At 51.4% G+C, this 18106-nt stretch overlaps 2 protein-coding genes across 2 annotated transcripts in view; both read right to left on the bottom strand.

The window, feature by feature from the left end:
• Positions 1 to 18106, bottom strand: part of SIAH2 (siah E3 ubiquitin protein ligase 2) — a 636369-nt gene that overhangs the window by 586016 nt on the left and 32247 nt on the right. The gene's annotated exons all lie outside the window — the stretch shown is intronic.
• Positions 714 to 18106, bottom strand: part of ERICH6 (glutamate rich 6) — a 19965-nt gene continuing 2572 nt past the window's right edge. Inside the window, exons 2-11 of the mRNA XM_056122057.1 lie at positions 15333 to 15388; positions 15089 to 15205; positions 13484 to 13597; positions 11254 to 11402; positions 10496 to 10569; positions 9377 to 9519; positions 6119 to 6204; positions 3458 to 3613; positions 1381 to 1609; positions 714 to 977 (exon numbers count right to left, since the gene is read on the bottom strand). Coding sequence (XP_055978032.1) covers positions 714 to 977; positions 1381 to 1609; positions 3458 to 3613; positions 6119 to 6204; positions 9377 to 9519; positions 10496 to 10569; positions 11254 to 11402; positions 13484 to 13597; positions 15089 to 15205; positions 15333 to 15388 — 1388 coding nt within the window. The remainder of the gene's footprint in view (positions 978 to 1380; positions 1610 to 3457; positions 3614 to 6118; positions 6205 to 9376; positions 9520 to 10495; positions 10570 to 11253; positions 11403 to 13483; positions 13598 to 15088; positions 15206 to 15332; positions 15389 to 18106) is intronic.

Raw genomic sequence — 18106 nt, 5'->3', positions numbered from 1 at the left:
AAGCAAAGAAAAAGAAAAAAAGAGGAGGGGACTTCCGGAGCCTGTGTTCCTCCTGCTCCGAGAGGAGCCGAGGTCCCATCTGGAATATTCTGGAACATCCCTTCTCTGGGTGGTGTGCTGGATTGGAGGCGCCGAGCAGGAGGCAGGGGCTGGGCCTGGCGGCGCCTCCACATCACCCACCTCTTGGAGAAGGGACCCAGCAACTAGGTCACGTTCCCTGTTCCTGCGTGGTCATGGGCTTCTGGCCATGTTGCTCTCCTCCAAGTGCTCCTGCAGCTCCCAGGTTTGTCCTGCTTCCTGCTGGGGTCCCCGAGAATCTTCCTCTCCTGGGGCTCCCCAGGCCAGCCAGGGCTTCTTGCCTTTCGGAGGGTCCTGAAAGCATCTCCCCCTTCCCTGTCGTGGCAGTTGTCGCCCTTTGTGCCTGGTGATCACTGGTGTTCGCACGATTGGTTATTTTGTGTTTCCACCAGCGACATCCACCAGGGCCCCAGAGAAAGCGGCAAGGACGGGGCATGTGTCTGCACGTGAAAGCCCCAAGTTCCAACCCCAACACGGCATGGGTCCCCCCCAGCACTCCTGAGAACTGACCCAAGAGCAGCTCCTGGATTCTGCTTGGTGTGCCTCAGCCCTCTCGTATTTCCACGGTTCATACCTTTGCTCAAACCTCCTCACTCGCTCCCCAAACTCTCAACACAACACCGGCACGGGGATTCTTAAATGTCTTCATTTATTATAGTCGCGATTGTTTTTACGGTCTCCTCAGCGATATCCAGGTTGTGGCAGAGGGCGATGAGCCGGAGGGAAAGGGTGGAGAGGTAGGGGGGCGGCTTTTGCTTCTCCCAGATGGGGCTGCAGGGGAAGTTACTGCATCCCTCCAGCTTGTGGAACAGGCGTCTGGCCTTGATGGAAACGGCCAGCAGGAGGAGGTCGTCTTCACTCAGGCTGTGGAGGGGCGGAAGCGCCTTGGGCTTCAGGAGCTTTTGGAGAGAGAGAGAGAGAGAGAGAGAGAGAGAGAGAGAGAGAGAGAGAGAGAGAGAGGAGGGAGGGAGGAGAGAGGAGAGAGAGAAACAGAGTGAGGAGAGAGAGAGAGACTCAGGTGCAGTTGGGGGCCGGGGTGGTTGGGCCCCTGCGGAGCTAGGGCCACTCGTGTTCTCTGAGCCCCAGACATGGGGTGTGGGTGGGGTGAAGGCGACAGAGACCTGCCCAGTAGTTTGGACACTCACGAATCGAGCCATCCCCACGGGCAAGTCTCTCTGGCGGTCCGTTTCTCTGCTCACTGGGTTCCCTAATTCTCAGCGGCCAACCGACAGCACACTCGCAGGGTGTGTCAATAATGACACGGACACCTTCCCGTGACTGACCCCTGGGGCACGTGCCCACCTGCACTCTGGTCCCCACGCTGATCCGTGCCTGCTGGCCCATGGCCAGGAAGGTGATGGTGATGTTGTCCTGCTCGAGGATGCGGACGCCCACGTTGTGGTTCAGGGCCAGGAAGACGGGCTTGAAGGATGCAAAGGGCACGGGGGTCAGCGGCGTGGCCCAGCTCCACATCCGCACCCTGTTGCCGGCGGGGTCCGAGTACTGGCCTCCCAGGAGGTTGATGCACACCCTGGCCCGTAGAGACAGAGACAGCGTGCGGTTCCCTGAGCGTCAGCTGGGAAGCGGGTCTGCGCGTGCTGACGGGATCCCAGAGCCCAGGAAACGGCTCCTCTGAGGCCCCTACAAGCTCCTTGCGCTCACCCTGACTCCTCCGAGAAACCAGGACCCGGACCCGGGTCTGGAAAAATCCCTGAGGGAGCAGCAGCCCCAAGCTCTGGTCCAGAGGCCTCTACGGCCGTCGTCAGGCCTGGTCTCTTCAAATCCTTCTCCTCCTCCTCCTCCCCTTCCTCCTCCTGCCCTTGGACCCCTCCTCTTCCTTCTCTTCCTTCCTCCTTCTCTTCTCCCCCCTACCCCTCCTCCCTTCTCTGCCTCCTCCACCTCCTCCTCTTCCTCCTCCACTCCCTCCTCTCCCTCCCCCCTCCTCCTCTATCTTCTCCCTCCACTTCCCCCACCTTCTTCTCCCCCCTCTTCCTTCCCTAACCCCTCCCCCTCCCGCTCCCCTTCCTCCTCCTCCCCTTCCTCCTCCTCCTCCTCCTCCTCCTCCTCCTCCTCCTCCTCCTCCTCCTCCTCCTCCTCTTCCTGCTCCTCCTGCTCCTCCTTTCTCCTTTTCCCCTCTCGGAGCACCAGGCCCTTGTTGAAGAGAAAGGATAGGTACAGGGCAAAGCTCTCCGGCTCTTAGCCGACTGGCTTAATTTGACCCTTCATTCTGTTGTGTTTGCGGGAGGCACCCCTGGGAGTGCTCAGGGCCGACTCCTGGGTTGCATCTCCACTGGCAGGTCTCTGGGGATTAAGCTGGGAGCCAGGGATGGGACCTAGTATGCCGCACGCAGGGCAAGCAGCCCACCCATCTCGACAGCCTGTGGCGTTTGTTCTTAAGGCTTGGTGTCTTGGCAGCGCAGAGCCTGTGCAGTAGCCGGCTCACGTTGGCGCCCCAGGATTGGCTAGTGAAGGGCAGGTCAGACCTGGTCCGACTGCACCTGGAAGGGCTGATCTCATCTCAGGTTGAAATGTGGATAGAGATAATATTTGGATAAAATTTTCTGGGTAAATCATGTTTTGAAACTTAGCAAACATGCAATGTGGTGGCAGACCTGGGGTGCACGGCCGGAGGCCACCACTCTACCATAGGAGAGTTTATCCGTTTGTGGGGGGCAGCTAGAAGGGGCGACACGAGTCTCAGACGCTCAGCTGGTGGCCAGTGGCCTTCCTAGGGCCAAGGAAGCCCCGGAGTCCTAGAGGCCAGTGAAGGAAGCACCCCACCCTCATGAGACGCACATCTGCCACTGAACCCCCAGAGAGGAGACTTTCTCTGGCATTTACGGTGCTACTGGGCGGCAGCTGACATGGGATGACACCCCAGCAGCTCCCTGCACCCCAGCTTCCTCCAGCATTGGCTGTGTGAGATGGAAAGGGGAAGACAGGCAGGAAGCGCAGGCTGTGTTTGTGACGAGGGTCCGCCTTGCCTTTCTCGGGCTACGTGATCCCGCAAAGTCACCGAGTCTCGCGGTCTGGATTTCCTTAGCGATTTCCTTATTCATTGCTGGGGGTGACCCAGGAGGGGCGTGGGTAGCCAGGAGCAACTCCGGGAACAGCTGCGGTCCCCTGCCAGATTCTCTGCGGAGGTGACACCACCTTCAGTACAGACACCCCCAAAGACCATAACGGGTTCATATCCCAAATCCCCATGTGACACCATGGAATTCACTCAGGAATTTTTTTCCACATTGAAATGGTCGTTTGTGTTTTCTTACTGTTCTAGAGAGAATATGATCCCTTAGTTTCAACTACAAGGAAAAATACAATTTCACAAAGCCCCAAAATATTGGCAGTGGAGATGCCTAGCGCCCAAGAACCCTACCAGACATTTCCATTGGGGTGATAGCAGGTAATTCTTCCACAAGAATTCAGCACAGCCAGGATGGCGGGGTCAGTGAATGCATCTTCTTGGATGATACAGGTATAACCATTGTTCTTGCTGGGCACTCGAATGATGGCGAGGTTTCCCGATGGGTAGCTGAGATCAGATAAGGTCATTTGAGTTGTTCTGATGGTCCTGACTATCGTGGGAATAAACCCAGTTTGTGAGAAAGCCCTTTGAAACTTCAAAGAGTTAAAGTAAACTTTAAAGAGTTAAATACAGGCCAGAGAGACAGTATAGCAGACAGGGCATTTGCCTTGCACACAGCCGACCCGGGTTCGATCCCCAGCATCCCAAGCACCGCCAGGAGTGATTCCTGAGTGCAGGGCCAGGAGCAACCCATGAGCATTGTTAAGTGTTGCCCAAAAAAGTAAAAAAAAAAAAAAAAGAGTTAAATAATGGCACTATTAGTGCAAAAAGGAGTTTGCTTTTTTCATGGAACAAAATATATGATGTCACAAAAGTCCTCAACAAAATACTAGTGAATAAATGGAAGCGAGTAACATGTGAGAAGGATTATGCATGATTATGCTATGGTTCGGTGGTGTTTATCCTAGAAATGCAGGGAGAAGTTTGATAACTAAAGATTAATGAAATAAGTTTAATAAAATAAACGGCAAAGGGTCTTACTTGATCATCATCTAATAGACACTGATAAGGCATTTGAAATACTCCAGAGCCTTTTCAGGATCCAAAGACTCAGTGAACTCCGAGTAAAGAGCTAGCAGTTGGAAGGCAACTGAGGCAAGAGATCTGCCCTCAACGTTTCTATTCAGATCTCACTGGTGATTCTGGTTAGGGAAATCTTGCTGGGGGGGGGGGGGGGATAAGAAAAGAAAGACAGAGAGATGGGAGAGGAAATGAAAGGAGGGAATGTTGGGAGGGAGGAAGGAGTAGAGGGAGGAAGAAAGGAAAGACGGAAGAAAAAAGACTAGAAATGAAAGGAGAGAATAATCCATCGAGTAAGGCACTTGCCCTGCATGCGGCCAGCCAGGACGGCATCCGGACCCTGAGCCCAGCCTGAATGATGCCCCAGTGCGGAGCAAGGCAGAGGCCCTGAGCACGCCAGGACGTGGCCCAACCACCTCCGCCTACCCCATTGAAACGCTGCTCCGAGACCAGGAACTGGGAACAGGAGCACATTTTTCTGGAGACACAAAAATCGATCAAAGCTTTGAACTGTCCATTATTTCTTTGACTCGTCTTTTGGGTCATGCCCAGCAGTGCTCAAGGCTTACTTCAGGCTCTGTCTCAGGGATCACTCTTGGCAGAACTTGGGTGGGGTGACAGGTTTGGAAGCTGGGCTGACTGCATGCAAGTTAAGTTCTGTGCCCACCGTGCCTTTGCTCGTGCCTTTGATGACCCCCCCCAAGTGTCCAACATTTCTTACCCAGGGATTTTGAGGGGGAAATCAGTGAGAAATAACATCAAGCTGTTCACTTTATCTTTATGTGCAAAAGCATTTGAAATCCCCTTTGTTCAGGAAGAGGGGATGCGTCACAAGGATAAAAGGAGAAATGGTGACATGTCTTGGGGTTCTAAAAATGGGACTTTGGGGCCTGAGAGAGCTCCAAGGGCTGGAGTGTGTGTGTGTGTGTGTGTGTGTGTGTGTGTGTGTGTGTGTGTGTGTGTGTAGTACAGGCTGCTGGTCTGACCCTGGGAGTCACAGGCCTTCCTGGCACTGCCAGGCCTAGCCCCAGTGAGACGCTTCCCATGCTGTGAGAAAGGCTGCCCCCACCCCACATTCCACACAAAACAGAATAAAATAGCAGGCCAGTAAGTGACTCAAAGACTCTGCTTTGATTTACTGCATGCCCCCCTGCAGTGCTCCAGAGCCCCTGAATGCTGCTGGGGTGGAGCTGGGGGCCCCTAGCACTTCTGGGGCTGACAACATTGTGTCACCAGACAAAGAAAGGGCCAGGTGTGGCTGGGAGCAAACGTCTGCCCCTGAGCCGTGCTTGAAAGCCCCCCACCCCCAAATAAAGGGGCCGAATTGGGGCTGGAGCAACAGTCCATCGGGGAGGGCACTGGAACCCTGGTGTCCTATATGGTCCCCCCAAGCACCGCCAGGAGTAACCCTGAGCTCAGTACCAGAAGCAGCCCCTATGCAGGGCCAGCTGTGACCCAAAAAGCAAAACAAAACAAAATATTAAAGGGGCTCAATCACCGTATCTAGTACATAGAGAGACTCATGATTTTATTTGTGGCCCAAACTTATTACTTCATAGCCTGCCTTGGCAGCAGGTTATAATATCGGAAGCACTAGTGAAAAGATGGATTTTTATTATTTTTAAAATTCCCGTTATTTTCTTGTTTAGGACAGAGATTTTTATTTATTTATTTATTTATTTATTTATGTTTTGCTTTTTGGGTCACACCCAGCGATGCTCAAGGGTTCCTCCTGGCTTTGCACTCAGGAATCACTCCTGGCGGTGCTCGGGGGACCCTATGGGATGCCGGGGATCAAACCCGGTTGGCCGCGGGCCCTACCCACTGTGATATGGCTCCAACCCCCAAGTATTGACTTTTAAAGACCACTGAGAGAGAAAGGGAAGGGGAGGTCCCTGGGGAGGTGTCCAGCAGCTTGGAAAGAAAGGATACAATATTTGCATTGTGCCGTCGGGAAAGAAAGTCAGGAACTTGCTTCCGTGTTTGTAGTTTCTTCCCCAGAACTCATCATTCAAGGTCTGTACGCCACAGAAAACCAAAGGACATTCAGCACTTTGTCGTCGAGACGCAGCGCGCCAGGCCTGCTCCATGGGCGCCCGGGCTCGCCGAGCACCGCTCGCAGCTGTGTCTGAACTTCACACTCCCGGCAAACTGCCTGAGACAACTCTTCCTGCAAAAATCTGACATTCCACATGACTTTGCAGGGTTTTGTGGCGCTCGGGTTGTGCTTTATTTGTTTTCCCTTTCGAGGCGTGCTGGGGAGACGGGGGAGGAGGGTGATCTTGCTCTGCTGTAACTGACCCCGCTTAACCCCCAGCACCGCAGATGGTTCCCAGAGCACTGTCAGGGGCCACTCCTGAACACAGAGCCAGGAACAGCCCCCAAGCACCACCAGGGACACCCCGCCCAAAGCCCCGCCAAAAATAAATACTTAAAAAATAGGAGGGGCTGGAGTGATAGCACAGCGGGTAGGGTGTTTGCCTTGCACAGGGCTTTTCAAAGGTTCGATTCCCAGCCTCCCATATGGTCCCCTGAGCACTGCCAGGAGTCATTCCTGAGTGCAGAGCCAGGAGTAAGCCCTGTGCATTGTCAGGTGTGACCCAAAAAGCAACAAAACAAAACCACACGCACACACACACACAAATAAACTAAACTAAAATAAAAAATAGAATGAAACAAGATGCCAGCCAGCCTTGGCACAATGGGGAAACTTCTATAGCTCAGATGCTATAATGTTTACAGAATACCAAAATTTACAGACCTGTATGTTTAAAAGAGTGAAGTCTATGATATTAATCACAATCACAAATCATCCTGTTAATCGTCGATTGCCTCGAGCAGGACCCAGTAATGTCTCCTTCATCCTAGCCCTGAGATTATATTCAAGGCTCTTTAGGAGAATGAGACCCATCATTGTTACTGGTATTTGGCATATTGGGTACGACACAGGGAGTTTGCCAGACTCTGCCGATATTAAATTATATGTAATAACCCCAACTTTAAACTGCTGTATAAGCCGCAGTATCTGGTGTCTCTTGAAGATGACACTTTCAGGTCAATTCAGTGAGCACTAGCACAGGGCCAGAGCGAGAGAACAGCCGGGACAGTACTTGCCTGTACACAGCAGACCCGGGTTTGATCCTCAGCAGCCCATATGGTCCCCCAAGCCCACCAGATGTGATCCCTGAATTCAGTCAGGTGTGGGGATCAAAACAAAAAAAATTCTCTCTCCCAAGAGGAACAAGCCTGGTCTCAATAATTACATTTTTAGAAATCTATTTTGAGGAACTATACTTATATAAACATAAATTGATACACAAGAGTACTTAAAGCAATATTTTTAGCAAGTCAAAAATAAATACAACAGGGCTGGAGCAATAGCACAGCAGGTTGGGCGTTTGCCTTGCACGTGGCCGACCCAGGTTCGATTCCCAGCATCCCATTTGGTCCCCCGAGCACCGCCAGGAGTGATTCCTGAGTACAGAGCCAGGAGTAACCCCTGTGCATCGCCGGGTATGACCCAAAAAGCAAAAAATAAATGAATAAATAAATACAATATGTTTATAATCGGTGTGTCAGGGCAGCAGAGCTCTTGCTTTGCATGTTAGGCCCTGGGTTCCATCCCTGACACCACAAAATAATAATAAAGCAATCAAATCAAATCACCTGTGTCTCCAATAACAGGGAAATGGTTATATAATCTATTTGAAAAAAATCACAGATATTAGAATGACAATGTAAGATAACGGGAATACTACATAATTAAGTTTAAAAATTAGTTATAGAAATTTTTATCAAATTTACCATATTTTGCATCACTGTATCACTGTCATCCCGTTGTTCATCAATTTGCTCGAGCGGGCACCAGTAATGTCTCCATTCATCCCTGTCACGTGCTAGTGTAGCCCGATGGCATATTGGGGGCTCTTTCAGGGTCAGGGGAATGAGGACCATCATTGTTACTGGTTTTGGCATATCGAGAATGCCCCGGGGAGCTTGCCAGGCTCTGCTGTGCGGGCGGGATACTCTCGGTAGCTTGCCGGGCTCTCCAAGAGGGATGAAGGCTTCTGGGGCAGCCTCCAATCACCTTAACAGGTGTTCCCAGCCAGGCATATACGCGGGCAGGATACTTTCGGTAGCCTGCCGGGCTCTCTGAGAGCGAAAACTAGACAATAAGAGGTCACGCTGCTGCTAATGTGGTCATATATTGCATAGATAACACAATTATCAACATTTAAAAAAATCAGCATAAAGAAAAGTCTAGAAGAGTGTTAGCGACTACAACTTGAGGTGATCATAAAAACGTTTCGTATTTGGATCAGAGTGATCGTACGGTGGGTGGGGTGCTTGCCTTGCACGTGTTTAATCTTGACACCAGGAATGATTCCTGGAGTAACTCTTGAGCATTGCTGGGTGTGACACCCCTCACCAAAAAAAATTTTTTCACAACTGAATTGCTGTGTGGTAGTCATTTTGCAGCACTCGAAATGTGGCTCATGTGACCCAAAAGCTACACTTAAAATTGTTATTTATTTCAAATGTATTTTCAATTTAGATAGCCCTCTGCGGCAGGTCTCACCATATTGGGCACTGCAGGGCCAGAAAATATCGATGGCCTGGAGACAGCGGTGAATCTCTCCCCTTCACCTTAATTTTCTAGGAGTATCAAAGGTTCCTAAACGTACACTTATCGTAATTGTTTGTTTGGGGCCACATCGGTGGTGCCTGGGGGCTACTCCTAGGTCTGTGCTCGGAGCTGCTTTGGGCGGTGGTTGGGGAACCATGTGTGGGGCTGGGGGGCGAACCCTGAACCTCCTGCATGCACAGCCTGTGCTCAGCTCACTGACCTCACTCTCTGACCCTACAGTCAGCACATTGTAGAATTAAAAAAAAATCTTTGATCCAAACCCCCCACCCTAAAACTTGTCAGACATGGTGACAAAGTCTAGTAAATGCTCAATGCTGAGTCTGTGCTTCTGACAGTGAATGGTCCCAGGGCTACCCTGGATTCCTCCTGACTCCTTCCATAATGTTCAGTAAAACTGAGTTTTCAAAACCACCAGGTCGGGGGCCAGAAATGTAGCTCAGTGGTCGAGCTCATACCTCCCCATGCCCGAGGCCCTGATTCCCGTTCCGTAAGCATAAAAGGAAAAACTAATTGCGAGTAGGAAAAAATTCAAAACTACTTACCTTTCCACCTGCTATTATAGTATCACAACAAACAATGGATATAGTTTTATTCTTCAGTAGTTTATCGCATAGACTTTCCACTTCTTTCTCTTTCACTTGACTATCCATAGAAAGCTGGTAAGAAATTTTAGCATGTCTGGTGTCTAGGGAAAGAATCATTGGAAAGAGCTTACTGTTTAGGGCTTTCCAAAACCTCCCTTTCGACATTAAATTTTAGACCTGGTTGCAAATACCTTGGTCCTTCGGACATTTTAATAGAAAAAAAAAAACGAAGCCCTTCATTATTTTGACACGAGGCATTGCTTTTTTTCATATACATATGAGAACATTCTGTTTTGTTTTGTTTTGTTTTGTTTTGTTTGGGGGCCACACCCAGCAGCATTCAAGGGTAACTCCCCTGGCTCTGCACTTGGGAAGCGCTCTTGGCAGACTCAGGAAACCACAAGAGATGCTGAGGCTCGAACCTGGGTCAGCTGCATGCTAGGCAAATGCCTTACCCGGTGCACTCTCTCTAAGGCCCCGAGAACATTCCTTTCTTAAAAAAGAAAAATGAGGGGTTTTTTTTAAGTAAAAGTTTCTGACCTTAGATGTAGTTGGTAACTGTTGACTATCAAGGCTTTAAAGAGTAAAACTAAAAATACATCTTCTTTTAGAATCTTTTCAGTGCACCGGGCAATTGAAGTTACTCTGAGTGAGTGCTGATGTAGAGAAAAGCAAGGGTAGAAATCCAGAGCTACTTTTGTCTCTACAAGTCAGTCCTCACACGTACTTATTTCTGTTGACCACCGACTGCCAAGCCAATATAAGCAAGCAGGGAGGAATCAGATTTACTCTGAACTGAGTCTCCATCTCCCAGTTTGTAGAGCAAAACAGAACATGTACTGGACGAAAAAAACCACGAACTCAAAATCTCCTGGTCCCTCTGTCAAGTTGCTGATCGAATGTGATCACTACAATGAGATGAAGACCAAAGTCTTCAAAACACCAGGTGACCAGGACTCCAGACCTTCAGAGCCACCTGCATTGATGGACGCATTGATTGAAATGAAACGATTCAGTAACTAGCAAACTCCTGGCCTCACAGGAATTTATCTTCACAGCCCGCACGGATGGACGCACCTTCGTCCGCTGCGGTATGCTGGTCAGCTTTTACTATCATCGCATATTGCCTGGCAAATTGTTGCTCCACTTTCCTACAAGATGGAAAAAAAGAGTACATGACACATGAGCCCAAAATGTGTTTGCTGCCCAAAAGGGGAGAGGACCAACTCTGCTGAAACAACTCCCCTTTCTGTTTGTACTGGCTGTTTTGGGGAACCCCGTCATCGAGTCAGGATGCACTAGTCTCTATTCTCAGTCTCTATTCTTGTTTTTTTCCTTTTGGGTCACACCCGGCGATGCTCAGGGGTTACTCCTGGCTCATGCACCCAATAATTATTCCTGGCAGTGCTCAGGGGACCATATGGGATGCTGGGAATCGAACCTGGGTTGGCCGCATGCAAGGCAAGCGCCCTACCCGCTGTGCTATGGCTCCAGCCCTGCAGTCTCTATTCTAGTTTTTGGGGCTCATTTCCCTGAGGCTGGAATTCTGGGCTGCCCTGAGCCGGGGGGGGGGGGCATCACCACTTTATTGGACTGTTTATTTATTTAGGGGCACAGCGGGTGCAGGAGCACCTTCCACTTTAAACCAAGGCACTGGCTGAGCGTTGGGGAGTTTCTGCATCTCCAGCTCTTAACCAGATCCCGAAGGCTTTCTTGGGTCCAAACTGCCCAAATTCCTGGTTCCTGAGCTCCCCGAAGCTGAGCCCGATTTCATTTCTTTGCTTGGGAGAAGAACTTCCTATCCGCTTAAATGAGAAAGAAATGCTCTATCTGACCTCTGCAGAGCTTTTTCCTTCGCTTTGATTCTCTCAGCTTCCGTGCCATGAGCTGCGTGGGGTCCGATAGCTATTAACTCCAGCTCAGGGGTCTTCTGGTCTTCGAAGATGTAGTCGAGGAGACTCCGGAAATAGCCACAACAGGCGCTCTGAAAGAAGGTGGTCGTGGGCATCTTCCCCGGCCCAGGTAACAATGACGGGGGAAAGAGGCACGGAAAATGCCCAGGGTGGGTGTGGATCGCAATCTCGCAAAAATTCTCTTTGGTAAGCGCTTAGTGAGGGTATGATGAATTCACATGCCATCCAAGTCACCAAGCTTGGGGGCCCGAGAGATAGTGCTGGTGTGTATCCCTTGCCCACAGCTAGGGTTCCCCAAGAGTGATCCTAAAAGAGTCGAGAGGAAGTCCTGAGAGTTTGGCTCAAAAAGGTTGGGGGTGGGGACCAGATAAAATACAAACCCAGATTTAAAGTGTGATTCACGAGTTTTTTTAATATTTGCAGCGTGGTGCAAACACCATCGGAGTCGGCCTCAGAACTGCCGAGACCGAGAGCAGCCACGCCCTCCCGCCCTGACTGGGGGAGCCCGAGGCATCTGCATGGCTCGGGCTGACCCTAGGAAGGAAACGGGTGGCTCAGTGGTTTCAAGGGCCATCCGTACTGAGTACGGTAAGGACTCCTCCCTCCCCCAACCTCCTCCCCCATCCTCCTCCTCTCTCCTTCTTCCTCCTTATCTTTCCTCCTCCTCCTCCTTCTCCACCTCCTCCTCCTCGATTTTTTCCTCAACTTTCCTCCTCCTCCTCCTCCTTCTTCCTCCTCCTCCTCTTCTTCCTCCTCCTCCTCCTCCTCTCTCCCACTCCTTCTCCTTTTTTTCTTTTTTTTTCTTCACAGGGCCCACCTCCAGCTATGCTCAGGGGTTCCTCCTGGCTCTGCACTCAGGAGTCACTCCTGGTGGTGCTCGGGGGTGCTGAGAATCAAACCCGGGTCCGCCGCATGCAAGACACACACTGTACCTTCTGTGCTATCACTCCGGCCCAGGTTTCATTTCTGGAAGAATGACTCTCCCGACATATGGCTCGATCACGTGGATCCATCCCTCCCCCAGCTGTCAGCCACTTGTCTGCCTGTCTTTTTTTGCCGACATGGAGCACGGACTCGGACACCGGTCTGCAAATCGCACCCCTTCCCTTTCCTTTGTAGTGGCGCTTGCTGACAGGCCTTGGGGTCACGCCTGGGCTCTGCCTGCGATTCACACTTGTGGCGGGGCCAGGAATGACACTCAGCGATGCATGTTCCGCAGTGCTGGGGGTCACACACCTGGTTGCACACACTCCCGCGTCATCAGCCCTCCTGGCTGGAACTGCTGGGTCAGCTCTCCGTTAGAGCCGCCAGAATATCTCCCGAAGCAGCTGCCCTGCCATTCACTCCCTCTGCAGAGTTGGACGCTTCTTTTCTGTCCTTCTTCACTCGTACCCTTGTCACCTGCCTTCTTCATGACAGCCAGTCCCAGGGGCTGCATGGTAAACTCATTTTGGGGAGGATTTCCAAGTTTCCAGAGGCGTATTAGTTGTCCTCCACAACTAATACACATCTCTTTCTAGTGTAATTGTGTGTGTGTGTGGGGGGGGCAAGTATTAAGGGCCATACCTGGCAGTACCCCAGGGACCACAAGGTATTAGGGTTTAGGGTTTGAACCCTGGGCTCCTGCATGCGACCAGCCAGCCTTGACCTTGGCCTAGACCTCCAGGCCACAGAACTCTTTTAAGAATGGAATACAGGGGGCTGGAGCAATAGTCCAGCAGGGAGGGCATTTGCCTTGCATGCAGCTGACTCGGGTTCAATCCCTGGCGTCTCATATGGTCCCCAAGCACCACCAGGAATAATTCCTGATCTCAGAGCCAAAAGTAACACTTAAGCATCGCTGGGTGTGACTCAACTAGCAAAATAAATAAATTTTAAAAAGGAATGCAGGGGAGTTCTGGGGGATAGGGCCCTCACTTTGCATGTGGCCAACCTGGGTTTGATCCCTGACATCACATACAGTTCCCTAAGCCTGTCAATAGTGATGCCTGAGCACAGACCCAGGAATAAGCCCAGGTGTGGCCTAAACAAACAAACAAGCAAGGATGGAATGCGGAGGATGATGCGGGGAAAGATACGGGAGAAGGATGCTGTGTTTTTTTTTTTTTTTTTAAAAACACCGATTCTTCAGCCAACCTGCTGTGCAACTTACGCTTTTCACTGGTTCCAGGCTGGTCGTGTCAAGGTTCGTGTCCACTGTGGTGAAAAGGTCTTTCAGATTTCTCCCACAAAACTCACACGTCAGCTCCAGCTCCTCGTCCTTCTCCTTTAGGAGAAAGGGAAACTCAGCAAGCGCCTGGCCTGAGCACTAAGGCAGGAGCCTGGCCTTGTGGAGGTGGCTGGGGCCCCTGGGATTGCAGAGAGGGGGAGCGCGTTTCCAGCTCTGGTTGGACAGCTGGGGTGGGGGGGCACCCAGGTGGGGTGTGGGCTGTCAGGGGCCAGAGAAGGCAGACCCCCAGACACGAGTCCTTTAGCTGCGAGACCACCTTGGTTGAAGGGCAGGCCAGAGTGGGGTGCCTTGGGGGGGTCTGTTCTTGGTGCAGTTACCAGAGCACAGGTGAGCCCCCAGGAGCCTCAGGGGGCCTTGGGGGGCCTTGTCAAAGGAAGAGGGAATGGCAGGAATGATATTTCGTTGCTATAAGAGGCCCTGGGTGAGGTGTGGGGGTGGGGAGTTTGGAATGTATGAGAGAGAAATGAGTGTGAATGCTGGCTGGGGCAGATGGCCTGGAACCGTGACCCTCAACCATTGGTACAGGGGTGAGGGGGGCTGCTGGCCCCTGGGGACAGACAGGATGAAACAGCTGGTCTACGGCCCTGGGCATCCCTGTGGGCTGTGGATGGTCTGCAGGATGGGGGGGGGGGGGGCGGCGGTTGGCAGGCATGAGGAGGCTAAAGAACGCTGGTCAGTGATTATTACAAACTCTGTCAAGAAGTACCAGATCAGTAAACAGTCCCGACATTATGACATGGGCCGCCATTTGCACAGAGAGAGATCCCCAGAGTCCCATATTCTCCCCTGAGCATCCCTGGGTGGGCCAAAGAGCGAAAAAAGAAAAATTCTTTTAAAAGGTTATAGACTCCATGGGACTGGAGCAATAGCAGAGAGGGTAGGGTGACCTCATACACGGCCTTGTACATGGCAGATCCGGGTTCGATGTCTGGCATCCCATATGCTCCCCTGAGCCCTGCAGGAGTAATTCCTGAGTGCAGAGCCCAGAGCAACCCCTGAGCATCACGGTGGGGGGGGGGGGTGGCACTCCCACAAATAAAACAAGATGATGGACTCCTGCAAAGCTTTCTCTGTGTCCAGGCCTCCCAAGCCCTGCGCAGAGCTGAGCTGTGCAGCCCCTTCCTCCCTTCCTTGGGCTCACCCCCTGCAGTCTCTTCCTGTGACCTCATGCGGAGACGGGGATCTTTGTAGATGGAATTGGGTTTTGGCAAGGGCACCAGGGTGACCCCGGAAAAGAGGGACACACAGAGGATGCTGGGAGCAGTGTGACCACACGCCCAGGCATGCCAAGACAAAATGGACCAACAGGAAGTAAGGCAGAGACAAGGGTGCTCTCCCCGGGGCCCTTGCATGCTGCCCCAGCCGACCCCCTGCCATGACAAGGGACGCGTCCAGCTCCTAAAGGATGTGGCAAAGGGTCTGTGTCCCAGCCCGCCCGACACTGGGCGGAAGCAATGACTTGGGCATCATGGGACCATGTCCACAGGCCCCGAGTCCTGCAGTTCATCCTGGCAGCAATGAGGTCACCTTGGTTTTGGGGCCCAGGAAGCCCAGCTCAGGCTTGAAGGCCAGGATACGCGGGGGACCGATGCTGGGCAGGGTTCTCAGCGGCGACTCCATGAGGCTGGCGAAGTCTTCCTGGAACTGTTTGGAAGGAGACGACGATTAGTGACCCTGACGGAAACACGGTCGAGCGAGAAACACCCCGGGCTGTTTGTCCCTGCAACAGTGACTCTCATGCCCGGCACCTGCGGGGACACCCGGGCCTTACCTCCAGCTGGCACAAGATGTTGAGTTTTGCCTCTTCTGGATTGATGACCCACTTTTCTAGAGGGAGGAAGGCCCAGCTAAGGGGGACAAGACGCATGCCCTGCGTCGTCCCTTCCCTGGGCTCCCCGAGTCCACTCGTGCACACTCTTCAATGGCCCGAGACCTTCTCTGTCACCGGCGGGGAGGCCTTGGCCCAACGGCCACTGACCTCTGGAGCCAGGGCAGGGGTGGCGGTGATGCTCCAGCCCCCTTTACCTCTTTAATCTTTGAGTTTGTTTCTGAGGTCACCCCTGGAGGTGCTCAGCGCTCACCCTTGTTAGGACCCACTCAGCAGAGAACTACCATGACAGGCTTTGTGCCTTCTGAGTCTCTTAGCCTCTTCCAGGAACAAGAAAAGCAGAAAAACCAGATGCTTTTGTCAAAGATTACTTCCCGCGTATCAAGATTAGGTTTCTGGAATGTAGCTGTCAGGAATGTAACTGTCAGGTGGCCTAGATGTCGTGGGCCAAAACAACAACAACAACAAATAGAGGTATGTGTACTCTGTGGGTAATAGAAATTTGCTGAGCAATGCTGACTTGCCAAAATGAAATTCTAAGAACTTGTTGAATCTGGCGTGCAGGGTCCTTGTTGAAACCCACTGTGCCGGGTGGATACTTGGACCCCAGCTAGCCAGAACAATATACCTTGCTACGTGATTTGCATTATAGGCTCTTTTCTTTGTCATTGGGGGGGGGGGGTCGACTCTAACACCCTTAGCTCTAAACTCAGGGCTCAGGGGACTGAATGGGATGTTGGGGCTGGACCCCATGTTGACTGTGTGCAAGGCAAGTGTGCCACCCACTGTACTATGGCTCCAGCCCCTACCTCTGTTTAATTTTGTGTCTGTGTGTGTGTGGGGGGGACATTGGGGGCCACACGCGGGGGTGCTCAGGATCTACTCCTGGCTCTGTGCTGAGGAGCAGCCCCTGGCAGTGCCCAGAGACCCTCGGTGGTGCCCGCCCAGCCATCCCACGCCCAGATCCCTCCTCTACTGTCTCTCCGACCCTACATCAGCCGTTGGTCTCTTTACCTCTTAACATGGAAGGCTTTGTTTTAATTTCAGGAATATCTTCATATAATAATTTCTTCATTACTAAAAGAAAAAAGAAAGCAAACAAACCAAAAAGTATGTGTTTGGTATATATATATATATATATATATATATATATATATGTATATATATATATAATGTATATTTTCTTTTTTTGGGTCATACCCAGTGATGCACAAGAGTTCCTCCTGGCTCTGAACTCAGGAATTACTCCTGGTGGTGCTCGGGGGACCATATGGGATGCCGGGGATCAAACCTGGGTCGGCTGCATGCAAGGCAAACGCCCTACCCACTGTGCTATCACTCCAGTTCCAGGGATCTAAAATATTAAATTAGGCCGCCAGATGTAGCTCAGCAAGAGGTCATTTGCCACACAGGTGTGGGAACCCCAGACAGAGCAAAAAAAAAAAAGGGGGGAAAAAGAAGAGAGTCCTCTTGGGAAATTAAGCACCATTCATGTTTTTCTCTATTTAGTCCTCCCCTCCTTTTGTCCAAATAACATTTTGCAAAGAAGCCAAAAGCTCAGGAAACACTCCTGGTGGTGCTTAGGGGACCATATGGGGAGCTGGGGATCGAACCCGGGTCAACCACATACAGGCCTTAACCGCATGCCTGGTCCCACCCGCTCCAAACCTTCCCACTGAAGGCCAGTTCTACTGCCGTTGGGCATTCGATATTTCCATGAGGTTTCCTTCCGTCCCACGTATGAGGGGATCATTCTGAGTGTGTTCCTCTCTCTCTGGCTGATTTCGCTCAACGTGATACTCTCCAGATCCACCCGTGTTGCCCCAAATTGCATGACTTTATATTTTCTCGGAGCTGTGTAGTGCTTACATGCTACAGTTTCTTTATCCAGTCATCTGTTGTGGGCAGTTGGGTTGTTTCCAAGTTTGGGCTGTTGTGAATAGTGCTGCAGAGAGCATAGGTATGCAGATGTCTCTTTTGGTTTGTGCTTTTGGGTCCTTGTAGTCTATTCCCAGCAGCGTAACTGTTGGATCATCTGGAAGCTCAATTCTAGTTCTTTGAGGAATGTCCATATTATCTTCCAAAAGAACTGAACCGGTTAACATCCCCACCAGCAGTGAATGAGGGGTCTTTATCCCCCATATCCTCGCAAACACCGGTTGCTGTTGTTCTTTTTGATGAGTACCAGTCTCCGTGGTGTGAGGTGATAGCTCATTGTTCTGATTTGCAATTCCCCGATGGCTAGTTCATTAAATAGAGCATTTCTCCCCCACATACTTTTTGAACATTTGTATTTCTTCCTTGAAGAAGTTCCTGTTCATCTCTTCTCCCCATTTTTTGAGAGGGTTGGATTTTTTTTTTCTTGTAGCGTTCTACCAAGGGCTGGAGCGATAGCACAGCAGGTAGGGTGTTTGCCTTGCACGCAGCCAACATGGCTGACCCGAGTTCAATTCCTCCACCCCTCTCGGAGAACCCCGCAAGGTACCAAGAATATCTCGCCCCCAGGGCAGAGCCTGGCAAGCTACCTGTGATGTATTCGATGTGCCAAACACAGTAGCAAGTCTCACAATGTTACTGGGCCCGCTTGAGCAAATTGATGAACAACGGGAGGACAGTGACAGTGACAGAATTCTACCAGTGCTTTATATATCTTGGATATCAACACGCCTGAGAATTTTTTACATGGCTCCGGGGTAGCACTGTAGCACTGTCCTCCC

Source organism: Sorex fumeus, unplaced genomic scaffold, assembly GCF_029834395.1.
Source record: "Sorex fumeus unplaced genomic scaffold, SorFum_2.1 ptg000044l, whole genome shotgun sequence".
NCBI classification, from domain to species: domain Eukaryota; kingdom Metazoa; phylum Chordata; class Mammalia; order Eulipotyphla; family Soricidae; genus Sorex; species Sorex fumeus.
The sequence above is the reverse complement of the archived record's forward strand: the minus strand, read 5'-3'. Positions and strand labels throughout refer to the sequence as shown.